The 16020-nt window shown below is 40.1% G+C and overlaps 1 protein-coding gene and 1 long non-coding RNA gene across 2 annotated transcripts; both read left to right on the top strand.

The window, feature by feature from the left end:
* Window positions 1–327: 327 nt before the first annotated feature.
* On the top strand, window positions 328–3507 carry LOC145437571 (uncharacterized). The gene is made up of 4 exons (XM_080314838.1): window positions 328–945; window positions 1449–1551; window positions 1813–1980; window positions 2322–3507. Exons 1-4 carry the CDS (start codon window positions 398–400, stop codon window positions 2847–2849), a joined length of 1347 nt encoding a protein of 448 aa, XP_080170964.1. The 5' UTR covers window positions 328–397; the 3' UTR covers window positions 2850–3507.
* A 1441-nt stretch (window positions 3508–4948) lies between these two features.
* On the top strand, window positions 4949–8156 carry LOC145437570 (uncharacterized). The gene is made up of 3 exons (XR_013914686.1): window positions 4949–5428; window positions 6841–6982; window positions 8106–8156. It is a non-coding gene; the product is annotated as an uncharacterized LOC145437570 (long non-coding RNA).
* Window positions 8157–16020: the final 7864 nt, after the last annotated feature.

The following is a 16020-nucleotide window of genomic DNA, read 5'->3' as shown; positions in this document are numbered from 1 at the left end:
ACTTTAAACGGGAGTTAGTGTATAAAAGTACTGTTACCTGATAGTTTTGTCAGATTGAAGTCCGAATATCCAGTAGGCCGACTTCTCGCCGTAATTTATGAACTTCATGCTTCGTTTGAGGTTTTCTTACTGGCCTAAATATACTGCGGGTGTAGAATGAATCCTCTCCTACATTCAGATTGGTTTTGGAGTGTGAACAGAATCGGTTCATCCATATGACAATTTAATTCATGTGGTGACAGATATCCACAGTACGGGGCAGGAGTACATTCATAGCATCGTAATTATGAAAAGAATAGTCTTAAAACCGACCTTATCAGTTCCGAGGTTAAACATATTTTCAGGTTGCAGGTTGAATTATATCGTCGATTGGCTAATACATATCTCACGGAAAATAATGTCTCCGCCACCACAAAACGGGGAATGTTGCTCTAGCTGTGGTTCAGTTCAATGCTGCAATCCATTTTGCCCTTCTGATATCACGAATTGTTGCGTATCACTAAGCGAGGAATGTTGCCCTCAAAGTTGCCAATCTGAATGTTGCAACCCCTGTTGCCCATCGGCGATCACGCATTGTTGCCGGGCACTAAAGCAGGAGTGCTGCTCGCCGGAATGCTGCAAGCCATGTTGTGTATGCCCATCAGATATCACGGCATGTTGCCGGGCGCTAGAGCTGGAGTGTTGCTCGCCGGAATGCTGCAAGCCATGTTGTGTATGCCCATCAGATATCTGGGCATGTTGCACCATTTTCCGACATGTATCAGCGGCCATATTTGTACGAATTTTGTATGTCCTCTTTGCAACCGGCGTCTTCATCTACAAGATTGCATTGCGGAATGGCGGAGCAATATGGATATATGACTGGGTGGTGTTGGGTTTCGCCATTGTCATCCTGGTGGAGATGTTCTACACCGCTATATGGAGAAGGGGAAAGGAATGGAAGTGGTATGTTTAGAGTTACATTAATACATAGCTTCGGTGTGTTTAGAAATATGTAATTTAATTACATTAGTGTATGAGGAGACGGTTTTATGCAGCTACACAGTGATACTTGTATACTTCAATCAAAAGATGCATGGGTGATGGCCTGATAACGTTGACGTTATATTTTTCATCTCCTGCTATCTATAAATGCCATGTCAGAGATTTTGCAAACCAAATATGGTATTTGGGACAAGTCATCTGTGACTGTCGTTTCGTTTCGTTGTTTGTACATACTTTCTGGACATTCATACTGTATCACGGTTACAGGTTTACAGGGGTATAGTGTATAGTGATGACCGAACAATATTTACTATTGTACTACTTTTGCGTTCAGCCGGTAGATCACGATACCCCAATTGAGTATAGGCCTATAGACATGCTGGGTTATACTTTATTGATCCGTGGCGCACTATAGCCTATTTGATTAGAAGCGTTACTAATACGTTATCGAATATTGATTTCAGGTTTTCTCCAAGTACATTTTCTTTACTCCTGGCGATATTACCGAGTGTATGGGAGATGCAACTATCCGGAAGTATAAACGAACTGACAGCTGATGAAAAAAAGGTACTGATAATTTATTTCAATTTTATTTTATATATTTCAAACTAGCTAATGCGGTAAATTGATCCAATCTGTGTTTTTACCTGGATACCATAATATGCGCACAAGTCTTATATTGTTAACAGAAAAGTCAAGATATAAACTGCATCACTTTTGTAAACAATGAGCATCGATTACGAAGGAAATCTGGATTCTGCTTCCTCACTTTCACCCGATATTTCACATTCACGCTCTCACTCTCTCTCTCTCTCTCTCTATCACCAGGACGCGATAAAGGGTATGGTACTGGCCATGGTATTCCTGATTATGTTCGGAAAGTGGCTGGCTCCCAAAGGTAAATTGACAGTCCAGGAGCATTCGCTACTTTTGATTGGCATACTCGCATGCGGGGCAGACATAACGGACATTCTGGACTTGGCGGAGGGGAAAAATGTAAGCATACATTTATTCATGATGATGGGGTGGGGAAATGATGGGATTTACCAATATACCAGTAACTGTTATGTAAGACCGTTAAAAGATAATAAAGCCTATTAAGATTTCATTCATTTACTGAATACAGCGTCATGACTTCATTACTCTATTGAGAACCGCAGTATAGCCTACATTAAAAGTCATTGTTCCACAAATTAACATACTTGCAACTCGATCGCTTTCCTAGTGCCATGAAGGAATATTTTACATAGTGTGAGTATGTTGTATAGACATTCTCATTCCCCATCTGGAACAATTATTGTCCCGTGTTTATTTACAATATGTATACTAATTTTCAGAATAGTCTATTTGCTATCGTGGTGCTACTCGCCTTTTCCTGGAGCTTGCCTCAATTGTGTTTCTCTACAACTACTGTCAAAACGTTTCCGAGAGATGACAAGCCTAATCGTGGCGGATCTGCTGACAAGCTAAGTAGCATACCTGAAGAAAACGGGAAGGCGGGTGTTGAAGATATGGCTTTAGCCGTTGAAATGCCGCAAGGGAGCGACAGACCATATTCTAGTATTCGCTGCAATCGATTTTGCTTCTACAACGAAATATGGGCGCTGGTGCTCTGTATGCTATGTCAGGATGTACCGTTTTTCGCCCTTCGGGTGTACGCCATCCACGCAAACGAAAATCGTGACATCTCGACCATCTTTTTCGCCATAAAAAACATCGTCACCATACTAGTGACGCTGAATAGAATCCGATTCATTTTCAAAGAAGAATACCGACCGTGGAAGGGACAACGCAAAGAGCTGCGAAACCAAGAGCGCACGGGAAAAGAATATATTGCATCGGAGAACATTGGATTCAGGCCATAATATATTTTGCCATGCCCGGCACCCGCTGAATGGCGAATGATGTGGCGGATATCTCTATGTTGGTGGTAACATGCTCGCGAATTGATCAGATACATCATAGAATTAGCGGCTTATTTTGTTCTCCGAGAGATAATGATGCCATTTTATTAGCGGTCCCACCATTCTTAACATGTCAATGTTTCAACACGCCATCCGAAAGTATTACTAAAATAAACTAAATGCTAAATTCATTTTTGGTGGATGGCGAGAACGTCATGAAAATGTAATTTGCATTTCTGTATTCCACATATTTGCTTCGGCATCGTGTTTTAGTAAGATGTTCCACGTCCATTGAAATTGTCTCGCGGACAACATTTTAAGATTCACTGCGCTATGACCACCGCCAATGTGCATTATGAATCCATAATGATTAACGGCAGGTGCGAGTCAGTATTTACTATAATTCCCTGTCATAGCAAGCGTGTTGCGATGCTACCTCAATGTTCTCAACATGGGTTAGAAGTTTTAAAATTGTGAGGTTGGAAGCCTTAAATGCATTGACTGATTTGAATACGAATTGCTGAAATGTTGTGCTGCCTATTTCATGTGTACGTGCTACTGCTGTTTATGACTCAGTAAACCTCAACGGCGCTTGTAATAAAAAGAGCTCACAGCTTCATTGTTGACCCCTATTAACAGGAACCTATTTCAACATATTGAGCATAGATTCGCATGCACGCAATGAGAAAGTTATGGCTGCTAAGCTTTCAACTTTCTGGGCAGAGGAGTCATGAGACATTTTCCGTTAGGAACTAATGGTTTGGAATTCATCCTGGATGTCATGTGTAAGCCATGGTGCTTATTTCCATTGAGCGCGTGGTTTGTTGATTGTTGGTAATAATTCCGTCTCACCGCCATATCTTGTGAGGTGCGGATTTTGAGTAAATTCCGTGACATTATCATCCCGCATTATATGATAGTCAATTCAAGCTGAGGTTTACACGCTTACTTTAGTTTACTCTGCTCGCAGTCATTCAAGCTCCAATTGGCATAAATCGTGTCATTTCAATGGGCCAGTTAACCCGAATTGTACTGCAGACACCAACTATGCGTGTAGGCTACTTGTTAGATGAGAAAGAAGCCAAAACGTCATCAGCAATATGATATCACTGTGATTCCAATCCGATATCCTGTGACAAGGGTAAAAGGGTGCTCTTGAAGCGTGACAACATTGCACGGTTTGAGATCCCTAAAGTAAAACCGAAACTGTATCGGGAGATTCAGCAGCCTTGCGAAATACCTTTTCGCATTCTGTGACGGACGACTCCATATATACACTAAAAATGAATTAAAAAAGCTTGGAGTAGTAGTTGGTATATAAAAGTACAGTCACCTCGTGATTGATCAGATTGCGGTTTGAATTTTTAGACTGGCTCTCGGAATTCTGGTCAAACTACATATGTAGCTTACTGCTACATATTTCGCAATACGTATTAAAGTATAGCCATATGTGCTAATTGTGGGATAGGTATGGTGGATTGTCCAGATTAAATAAATATGATTTACCCGCCAGATAATTTATTTTATTTGCAATTAAGAAAAAATATAAAGTTACATCCATAGGCCTGTACATTCCCTTGATGTTGGCCGCACCGAATGTACTTGAATTCAAAAGGAGTCTCACGTTAAAGATGTCGCGTATATACAAAGTGACGTATATATATTATTTCGTTTTATTTTGCAGTTTTGACATTAATTGCGTATATCGGTATAGAAGGTCCTCTTCATGAATTCATATTGCTTCCAGGGTAGGGTTTCATAATACCGGGTCCATGGACCCCTTTGAGTTCTGTGAACTATTTTTAGGGGATCTGGCAGGGCCAATATTGAAACTACAATTCTTAGACTGCATTATTCCTATTTATAAGATCTGTTGTTATTTTTAGCTTATTAACAACTACACGGACGATAAGAGCACTAATACTAATATTAATCGCACCCTAAATAAGAATCCGGCCGTTGCTTGTGCTGAGCGAAAGTGATTATCTTTATTCTATACATCAGCTTCCCAAATTACGCGGTTGGAGTGTCCACACAACCACTCAAACCCATTTAGCGTTTGCTGAGCTAAATCACAGTTTGGATGACACGTCATGACAATATGATAAAGAATTGTATCACAAACCGAAGTATAAGTCGCAAGCGAACCATATTTTCATAATTTTCTGCAGGTTGAAATCTACTGTGGATTTACCGATCTATAGATCACGTAAAATAATGTGCTGCCCATCGCTAAACGGGGAATGTTGCTCGGAAGCTTGCGACCCATGTTGCTCATCTGAATGTTGCGACTGCAAAAATTGTTGCCCATCAGATATGAAGGGCCCCGTTTGCCGGCATATATCAGAAGCCGTAATTGTACGGATTTTATATATCCTATTTGCAAGCGCCGTGTTCGTATGGAAGCGTATTACGCGAGATAGCCACACGAATCCACCGACAGATGATTGGTTTGACTGGATGATGTTAAGCTTCTGCATTTTCATCGTGATAGAGATGCTCTACACCACCATATGGAGAGGGGGAATCGAATGGAAGTGGTATGTTTAATATGAAATAGCATCAGTGTGTATTGAAATATAGTTACACAAGACTGGCGTTTAAAACAAACGAGACTGGATGTCGAGGTAGCGTAAAGTGGTACGTTCGCCAAAAGGTGTTGGGGGTCCGAATCTGATGTCGGGATTCTTACTCGAGTGTTGGAAGTTTATCTAGACTCCTACTCTTCATGTATTTCGTCTCAGACAGTGCTTTCTAACCGCTGAGGAGCTCACTACTTGTGGAGAATCAGGTGTTTTCGGATGGTGAACAGATGCACTTGCAAAGTAATTAAATACAGTATACGGGGGTCGGGGGTATAAGGTGCAACACTGCGATTACGGTTACCAGTTCGCTACTACGAACAAAACTCATTCAAAATTCGGGAAAACCGATAATGGTGTCACACACACGTTTACCAGGAACAAATAGCAAATAGCTTGTCTGTGACACCCGTCATATCACTCTGAAAAACTTCAAACTCGTGAAAACGCTGTGACTGAAGTTAAAAAAAATACGATCAAAGTGATCTTGACATCAGATTCGCGTTTGGTGAAGATAAATGATCAGCTACCACCCCAATCATCGGTTTAGCTTACACGGATCGTCACTTTAAATTTTTGTGTGTTTTACTTTCAATAAAAAGTCATTGTTATAAATTAGCCTACTATCTGGCTTCATTAATGGGAGGATTTCTGAGGACTGAATAGGAGGTATTAAGTTAATTGCGGGGAATGAAGACTCGGAATGATCCTCAGCTGCAACAACAATGAGTTGCGGGTTCAAGTTTGACCGAGGTCGACACCAGGTTTATCTAGGCTCCTCCTCCCCACCTAATCCGCGTAAGCGGTGTCTTAAAAAGTCTAGAGGTGGGCCGTGCGACAGGTCGGTAAAATACGGAATCATAATCACGAATATCGACGTGGTGTAAAATGACCAATGTATGTAGAAACGGTCCGTGGACATATGAGCATGCGATATAATAGCATTGGACGATTGGGGATGCGCCATTTCAGCATGTGGGTAACATTAAGGGAACAATATCAAACAACACCAAACTCCTTTACAATGCAATATTCGACGCTGATTTTGGGGTTCAAATTTATATTCTGAAAGCATTAATGCGATTGCTTTCGATTGATGTCAACTTTCACACAATTTTGCGCTCAGCAAGCCGGTCAAAAATTATCGTAAAATTGCCTATGCCAAAATGGAAAGTATGACGTGTAGACCAATCGCAGTGAGCCGTGACATTTGAATGTGTACGCACCATTATATGTCACTATGATGGAAGGATGGAAAATATTCCATACAATACTTGGACATTTGCATATTCCTTACGGAAATTTTGTTTCATACCATATCATGTCCTGGCAGGCAAGGAATGTCTAATTGTATCTCTCTTCTGTTTCAGGTTTGATCCAAGTACACTCGCTTTACTGCTGGCCATATTACCAACTATATGGGAAATACAACTATATGTAGCAAAGTAGACAGCTGTGAACAACTGTACAGCAGTGGACAGCTCACCAAATAACACTAAACCGAAGATACCGGTAAGTATAATTGATTGGCCTTCCAATTAATATATTTCAAAGAATGCGTTTCACATTTAGGGTTGCATTTAAAACAAAAGGTTGTTTCAAACAAAGGCCTTCTTCTAAATTGTGTAATTATGCCATAATTATGAAAATACTGGGCAAAAAACATAATGTATAAGCCTACGGACGATTACCACCCGATATAGCCGACGTATAGGGGCGGAGCCCTGAAAATAGTTTGTTCAACAGCCATAGCACGTATATATTTCTTCAAAGGAGCTATATATTTACCCTATATTTTCAATTGCGATGTCTATCCAATGTGACGTCACGATTGAAAATATAGGGTAAATGACGTCATTGCTTAAAACAATACCAACAACAAAAACAAAAAAAAACATGTTTTAGACATGTTTGCTTTAAATTGATTTTTGTTTGAAATGCAACCCTATTCACATTGCTAGCAAAACAGTGATGCAACTCCGAATGCTGAAATTTCGCAGTGACTTAGTGAGCAATTAGTATGGCGATTTAATAACTATCTTATTCAGTGTTTCCATATGAGTTGTTCCATGCATATGATTTGTGATGAAGCGGCCGTCTTGGCCCTCATTGGCTTTAAGGCAATTAGGTCGTATCAGTAGTGGAATTGTGACTGATGATATGTCGCATGTAGTGCTGTACGCAGGTAAGGTGGGGATCAAAATCGTAACACATTCCTCCTGAAATGTTAGTTCTATCTCTAATATTTATTTGTTCACTCGCAATTGAAAAATTGATATCACACTACTGCGATTCGACCGAACGATACGCATCTATGAAATGGTATCTGAAAGGTAGCAGCGGATGTCGCATTGATTTGCAATAAATATTCATACGTTTTTGATTTGTGTGAAATTCGTATTTTGAATGTATCTGTTCATTCAACACCCTATCGATTGACGGATCAGTTTGTACACCAGTAATATATAGTAATGAATGAGATGTGTACTGTTCTAGATTTTTTGTTTTTATGAGTGAAAATTTGGAATTCCGCGAAGGCGTACACATTTGCGCGAGTGTTCCTCAGATTAGGAACGGTCACGAACCGCTGATCTAAATGCTTCTTCTTCAGTCTTACCCGATATAACACATGCAGGATATGTATACTGGGGACTCAATAACCGGTCTGGCACTCGCTATGGTGTACCATGGCCTACTAAAAACACGGCCTTACAGTCTGCCTATTGACCTGAAAATTAAGAGGCCTAAAGTCTACTTTCCAACCCTTACCAGCTGTGCACTCAATTGGTCAGAAATGCGATATTTTTATAATGCTACCTGTCTCTGGTACTCTACTAACACACCGGTGCAGAATGTATGTAAAAAATAGTCTATTGCAGCAATATATAACGAAAAAATTAAGAACGAAATTTGCGTAATCAAAGAAAAATAGGTGCAGAAACTCTTGAGTTAGAGCCTTAGGAAACAAATATCACAGCCTTACAGGACTATAACTTCTTTTGCCTTTGCCTCGCTTTAAATTGGCGAACTGAGTCTTCCCTGAGTGAGGAATTTGCAAATTTTTGCTGATTATTGTAAAAAATGTTCACAATTTTCTTGAACGCGACATTTGTACAATTTTCACTATGTGCATTGCAACCAATTCGGGATTTACCTAACACAACTTTCAACACACGTAATGCTGCACGGCGCAGAGGAACAGTTTTAGCCGAAACTAGAACTGCGAAGGAATCAAATACAAAATGGGCCACTTCAACGGCAGGTACAGTCAACCGTCCCCTATCCACCAAACTGAAATATTCATCATATTCCTCTTCGGTTTCATCAGTCGTGCGGGATAAGCTACACTCGGTGCAGTCCGCAGAATGACAGCATTACCAAGACCTCTCTGCTTGCTGTTCACAACACTCCACCGTCACATATATATGACTTTGAGGTATCCGCCTTATCTGGAAGTATTTGGAGCAAGCTGCTATGGTTTTTTCATCAACGATAGCCAGTGCCAGGTTGACGTTCTGCTTGTTGTGGCCAGGATGTAGTGCTTTTTTTGTTAGCTTTGGAGCCATTCGCAAATTACACTCCAATTGCCATGCAATATAACCAGCAGGGCTAATTATGGATATATCGCCACCTTTAATATAGAATGATGGAAGGAAAATCTCCCAGCATTCAGTAGATTGTTGCGAATGTTCTTCACCAAATGAACGTTGTCATGAAATAGATAGATTTTTGTCTTGCAACTTGGATGATTGATGAACAACTCGGAGTTTGAACCAAACTGCGATGACAGTATATTGAAAGCACGAACGTTGGTACTGTGGTTGTCAGAAACAATACCTCTCATATTAAATCCTAGATCCAAGATTTTTGTGATGCAATCAGACAGCTTTTTCGCTAACCAGGTACCTTAAAATTGTGTTTCAGGTAAAATTTGTAGGACTAACGGAAGTGATTTTCAAGTCCCTTGAACATAATCAATATGACGCCTTTGTAAAGATTTCCATCTTCATCGGCACCATAATATTTGCCACCATGATATTGCAGACTTTTTTGCAGATACATTTCATTTTTCATCCACCATCATGATAACATCCTCAGAAATTTCCATGGCCTTTGAAAAATCAATAGTCCCTTTAGTCTTGTTCGTAAACAGCTCAAAGATGGCATATGGAACGTTTCCAAACGTGTCTTGTACGCTTGGCAAGGAATAGAACGCAAAAGCAAGCAGTACCGGATCATATTGCCAGAGTATTGCCAGCCTTGTGGTATCTTGGATTATGCAGCTTCTCTAAAATATCTACTTCGGGATCCGGATCAGTTAGACTATCCAAATAGCTTGGGAAGTTTAGTAGCTCGCATTTCCTTTTGAGCAGAGTATTTCTGCTTGTGCAGAATCATGTTGGTAAAGGCACAGGTATCCCATTGTATTGCATCTGCACCCTCAATTGACTGTCAATTTTTATGGCATTCTTGATTTTCGGAAAGCTTTCCAAACATAGCTCATAGTATACAACATGCTGATCCCCTGCTTGAGACTTTGGCAGATTTGGCAGTAGTATATCCAGAAGTACACCCAACCACGCGACACTCAAGAACCATCGCCTATTAACTACACTAGAAAATGAATATTAACAAATTATACATCACTGAAGCAAAATATTGTTCAGGTTCAGCACCCTATCCAAGCCTTGCAACAATTAATGAAATTCTATAGAAGCAGTTAAATGAACATGCCTTCGTCATTATATATGTCTTAGAACCAACGCTACCAGCTATACAATTCGTCAAAATAGACTACCATATCCAAGACTATGTTAGCGAGCAAGCAGATTATCATACTACAATGGAGCCGTTCGAACACGACGTTATTCGCGTCAACTTGAACCGCTGGCATTATCGAAGAACCGTAACCTGATTGCTAACTAAACTATCAAATGATAATACTGACCCTCAGCTCGTGAATATACCCTAGATAGCGAAAGAAACAAGTGCAATGCGACGACCAGCACCACACAGCTCAACCCGAACAACTACAAATGTCTACTCTTGACTTCAACAACAACAACTACAACAACTGTATTCATCCGCACGAGTTTTTGCAGTAATATCCGTGGATTGTCCACCTGACTGGCAGCTCTTTTTGGACTAAAATAATTATTTCCTTGTTAAAACGATACTCCATCATCTTAACACAATAAATCCTAGTCAGAATCCACTGTGATTTTGACTTGCGCGCTACTTACCATCTGCGTAGGTATAACCGTGACATTTACACTTTTTCAGAACTGGCCTCTTAATTTTCAGGTCAATAGGCAGACTGTAAGGCCGTGTTTTTAGTAGGCCATGGGTGTACTTAATCATGTTCGGAAAGAGGATTGCTCCCAAGGGAGAATTGACAGCGCAGGAGCGTTCTGTACTTTTGCTTGGTATACTCGCATCTGGGGCAGACATAACGGACATGCTGGGGTTGGCGCAAGAAAATAAAAAAAAGTAAGCGTGATTTTATCTTTTGATGTAGGGCTGGGGAGATGATGTAGTTCATATTTACGACGATATTAACATTATCACGCACAGGCCTATTGAATTTTCATTCGCCTGACTGGCATGAAAGACGATTGAAACGATAAAACCTTTGAGACTTTATACATCCGCTAAATGTTACTTTATGATCCTTCTCCAGCTGCACGTAACTATAGTTATAACTAGGGCCATTTAAAGTCATTAAAGTCATATTTTTTTCTATGCATCAGTAAGTCGTGAAATCAATTTTAACGCAATAATCGCATCCATATGGGGTATATTAAGAAAGTTATAAAGTCATATAAAGTCATATTTTCCTGGTTAGGTCATATTTGAGTTATAAAGTCATATTGTTGTATACTTTAAATAAAATGTGTCAATTGAAGCAATTACGCACTAAGAAAGTAAGGCAATGTCTGATTGAACGAAGGCAAACTGTAGGGTTAGCCTACATAACATTACAGTCGCAGACCTATGAGGTCACACATTGCATTGTGTTGCTACACAATCTGTTTTACTTCTGTGCACTGAAGTGGGACGTAATTTGAAGTTCAGAGACTTCCACAAGTGTAAGAAATAGTCAACGCATGGGAAGCTGAAGGAGTTATTGTAAAGAGCGTCAAAGATTCAGTGAACGATCCAAAGTTGACGAGTCAGTTAACAGAAATATGCCTCCACTATAACAATATTTCAAACTTGATACTGAAAATGGAGTTGTACGTACACTATCAAAGAGGCTCATGCTGATCTAAATGCCCTTGATTTCGGAAAAGATCCGCTTGAGCTAAAAAATTACATCAAGAAGCGATTGGACAAAAACGACGTGAAACAAATTATGGAGCTACAAAGACACGACATTTCACCAGCGCTTTATGCAAATCTGCAGAAGTGTCAACAAACATCTGCGTCTGTGGAGCGCTCATTTTCCTTACAAAACTCATTTTTACGTCCAAATAGTAACTTTAAAGACTTCAACATTCCACACTATACATGAAACTGTACTACCAAACTGGTTAAAATAAACATGGAAGTGTATTACTGTTATGTTGTTCATGTTTTACTCGTCAGTTCCATGAGTGACGTTGGTTACATGTAAAAATACACGATTTTCGCATAAAGTCATATAAAGTCATATTTTCCCAAAAATAAAGTCATATAATTGATTTTTTAAGGTCATATAAAAATGGCCCTAGTTATAACGTTAGTATCGTTTTTTGCAATTTACACCACACACTCGCTCATCGCCATAATATAGTGGTGACTTAATCGCTTTCTTAAAAATATTATTGAAGATATGTTGTACATAGTCTGGATGTCATTATCATTTTCATGACTGGGCTATTTTTTGACCTTAAAAACTGAAGATTTTGATCTCAAAAATCAAAATTTTGACATTTTTTTACCTTAAAAACCTAATTCTGACCTAATTTTGACCTAACGTAAGCACATTGAGTGTTTTCCTCTACATGATGTTAGAATTGCAGTACTTATCTTCATTTCTGGCTCGAACTGTCTGTCCGTACGAAGTAGTTCGGCATGAAAAAAACTTTTTTGACGATTTTTTCATGAAAAAACTTGATTTTAACGTATTGTGGCCATATGAAGAATTTCAGTAGTTACATCACGTATATTGCGGTAGAAATATTTAAAATTTGGTGTGGTAGTACAACGAAAGATACCTTCCTACATTCTCGGGTAGAAAGTGCATGCTTGCCAAGAATGGAGAAAGAATGTTCAACAGTAGCAATTGTTGGCTGAAAACATTGCAGTTGTGCGTGCGTTTACTGCTGGTGACAAACCGCGATGTTCTAATCCGACAATGGTGTCTGCATCGCTAGTTTTCATATTGCGCTTCTTGAGATAAGAAACAGTTCAGTTTTCAGTTTTCAGTTAGGATTTTGCGGTACGTTGAGCAGAGCACCATACCACCCTATTTGTTTTATTTGAATGTTCATGACTCACAATGAGCAGACAATGGGCGGCCTACACCGGTATGCCTATAAAGTAGGCTACAAGCTGTAAAATGCCAAGTTATAAGTTCCCCGACAGTGTAAAATGTACGATACAAACGATATGCAGGTTGTAAAATAATTTTAGCTTTGTATACAATTTCGACATTTTTTGACCTAACGTTGCAATTTTGACCTAATTTTGACTTTTTTTACATGTCAAAAAATTGCCCTGCTCATGACTGTCAACAAGTTACGATTCATCTGAAAAATCTCGGTTTCTCATGCTGAATGTATAATCTTTACTAATAATTTTCAGCTAAAGCAGCCTTTGGAGTTTGTCATCGTAGTGCTGGCGGCCTATTCATTGAGTTTGCTGCAATTGTGTCTTTCTACAACTCTTGTTAAAAAGTTGCCTGCAACTGACTTCAAAAATCGTAATCACAATGGACATGCTGACAAACCACGTAGCATACCTGAAGAGAACAGAAACTCAATGAAGGATCTCGAAGATATGACCTCAACCGCTGAAATGTCGCAAGGCAGCAGCAAATCATATTCGAGTATCAGATGCAATCTATTTTGCTTCTACAATGAAATATGGTCGATGGTAATTTGTCTGCTATGTCAGGATACAATATTTTTAGCCCTCCGGATATATTCCTACGCAAATGATTACAATCGTGAAATCACAACCATTTATTTCATGGTTAAAAACGCGGTCACCATACTAGTGTCGTTGAATAGAATGCGCATCATCTTCAAAGAAGAATACAGACCCTGGAAAGAACAATGCAAGGAACTGAGATACCACGAGCGTACGGGTCAAAGAAATATGACATCGGACAACATGGGATATGACTCATAAAATATTTTGCCAAATCCCACTCGCTGGATTGCGAATGATGTGGTAAATTTGGGAATATCTGTACATTAGTGACTATATGCCTAAGAATGGACCTTTCAGGAAAAATAATTGGCGTCTTTTTATGTGTCTCAAGAGGTGATGACGTCGTTTTATTAGCGGTACCATCATTGGCGAAATGTGAAAATGCTCCAAATAATTTTGCATTGATAGCGTTACTAAAACCCATTAAATTCCGTGATTAAATGTGTGCGCAGTCGTTCGATCGCGGCTGGCTTGTGTGCACCACACGATGATCGCAGAACAGTGAGTACCGTAGGTACGCTGACGATCGAAGTCCAATATGAAGAACTGTTTACCTGATGCAGCGTCGTCTCAGTTAAGTCAGAGTTAAGCCGAGTAGGAGGAAGAAGTCCTGTGGAATTCTAACCGTTTATAAAAGCCTAGGCTGGAATTTCAGAAATATGGCGGTTTGCAGTGAGCTTGGTAATGCGCCACATGCCATTTATCCTAGACTTCATTAGCGCAATCCTTGGAAGACGTATCTTTACGTTGCAGTTACGATACTGAGCTTAGCTGCTTAAATCGTGTCAAGTCGCCTATTAGTTCGAGCACTGCACACATATATTTACAACTTTTGGAAGGACTATTTACACGGCACCGATTTTGGTCAATTTTGAGGTTTAGGTGTCGGGTATAAATAGAATCAAACCCGAACCGACACGTGAATACCACATTAGATAAACCACTGAACGGCACATGGTGTCAGACCAAACTTGTTTCTTCTAGGGCAGAGGTTCCCAACATGTGGTACGCGACTGTCTTACAGGTGGTACGCGAGTACATTCTGTTTTTATTTTGACCGAAGGGAGTTATTAGTTCAGGTGGGGTTGATTTTGAGTTTTGTGAATCCGTCTTCGTCGTGGTAAGGTCGTCGCCGTGGGTAGGGGCAATCCCGCCAATGACGGTCCATGGGAAGAGATCTAGTCGTAAAGCATTGGGATTCTTACCTAACAAATTTCCGTTTTAATATATTTCACCACAAGAATTCCATATGGATCCACTACAGAAATCATATACTGCGCCTTAAGGGTGGAAACATACGGTGGAAACATTTTTGACCGCATTCGGCGCGCGTAACTTATTTAGGTGGTACGCGAGCACTATATAAAACCTCGAAGTGGTAAGTGGGTGGAAAAAGGTTGGGAACCACTGTTCTAGTGGCATGAATTCCATGAAAGTTGCGATGAATATCAGCCCTTGCTTGTATGGGTTGGGTATACCTAGGGCAGACCAGGGCAAAGTGCGGTCCGCGGGCCAAATGCGGCCCGCGAAGCTATTCAGTGCGGCCCGCGAAAAGTGGCTTGGAATTCAAAACATAAAACTTGCTTTCTGAATGACTATAACAATAGGCTGTATCAAGTCAGCAGGAAATTCATTTACTTTGAAGCGTGTTCAATAATATGCCACAATTTGGCTGCCTACGTACCTCGCATGCGTGATCCAGACACAAAATAAAGGCAATGTGGCAAAGTATGACTATAGCAATTAAGGTTACAAGAAATCACTCTTTTCATATAGTTTAGTTCAAACCTTCTTTGTTGGTATTGTCAATTACGCATTATACGGTGTGAGTTTGAAATTGTTACGTGATACTTTTCCAAATCCCTAATTCGTACCACAAATCAATCAATGCTCGCGATTACTATATATGACTCATCATATTTATCACCCATAAAGGATTAACGGGCATGCCAAAAAAGAAAGCCGAAAACTAAAATACAGAGGTTTGGACTTTAGACTACCGAGCACTAAATATTTGTATTGGACTCAGGGATAAACCCGTCCATTTAGTTTTAGCCGGACATGTCGCCAAGATTACGGATTTTAATTAAAGAAAAGGAAAGGACGTGGTTTATTTTTGTCCGTGGTGGTTTTGCGGCATATACACCGACTCATGATACACATCCACACAATTTGTACATATGCTTACCACGAGTGCATGATGTGCATATGCCGTTGGACAAGGAAGGTGCAGATACAGCCTTTTACGGCTTTATAAGTCTTGCACCTCCTCTCCATGCTATCCCAGTAATGCATGAGCGACAAGCAGGGAAGTCATGGAGACCAGTGTTACTAATCAGGTCTTTGGTCTGACCCGGCCGGGAATCGAACCCACGACCTACCTATCAAGAAGCCAGGTACGCTTCGCCATT

This window comes from Botryllus schlosseri, chromosome 4 (genome assembly GCF_051294905.1).
Source record: "Botryllus schlosseri isolate E-star chromosome 4, Bs_hap1, whole genome shotgun sequence".
In the NCBI taxonomy this organism is placed as follows: domain Eukaryota; kingdom Metazoa; phylum Chordata; class Ascidiacea; order Stolidobranchia; family Styelidae; genus Botryllus; species Botryllus schlosseri.
This window is presented reverse-complemented; position numbering and strand designations above follow the sequence as displayed.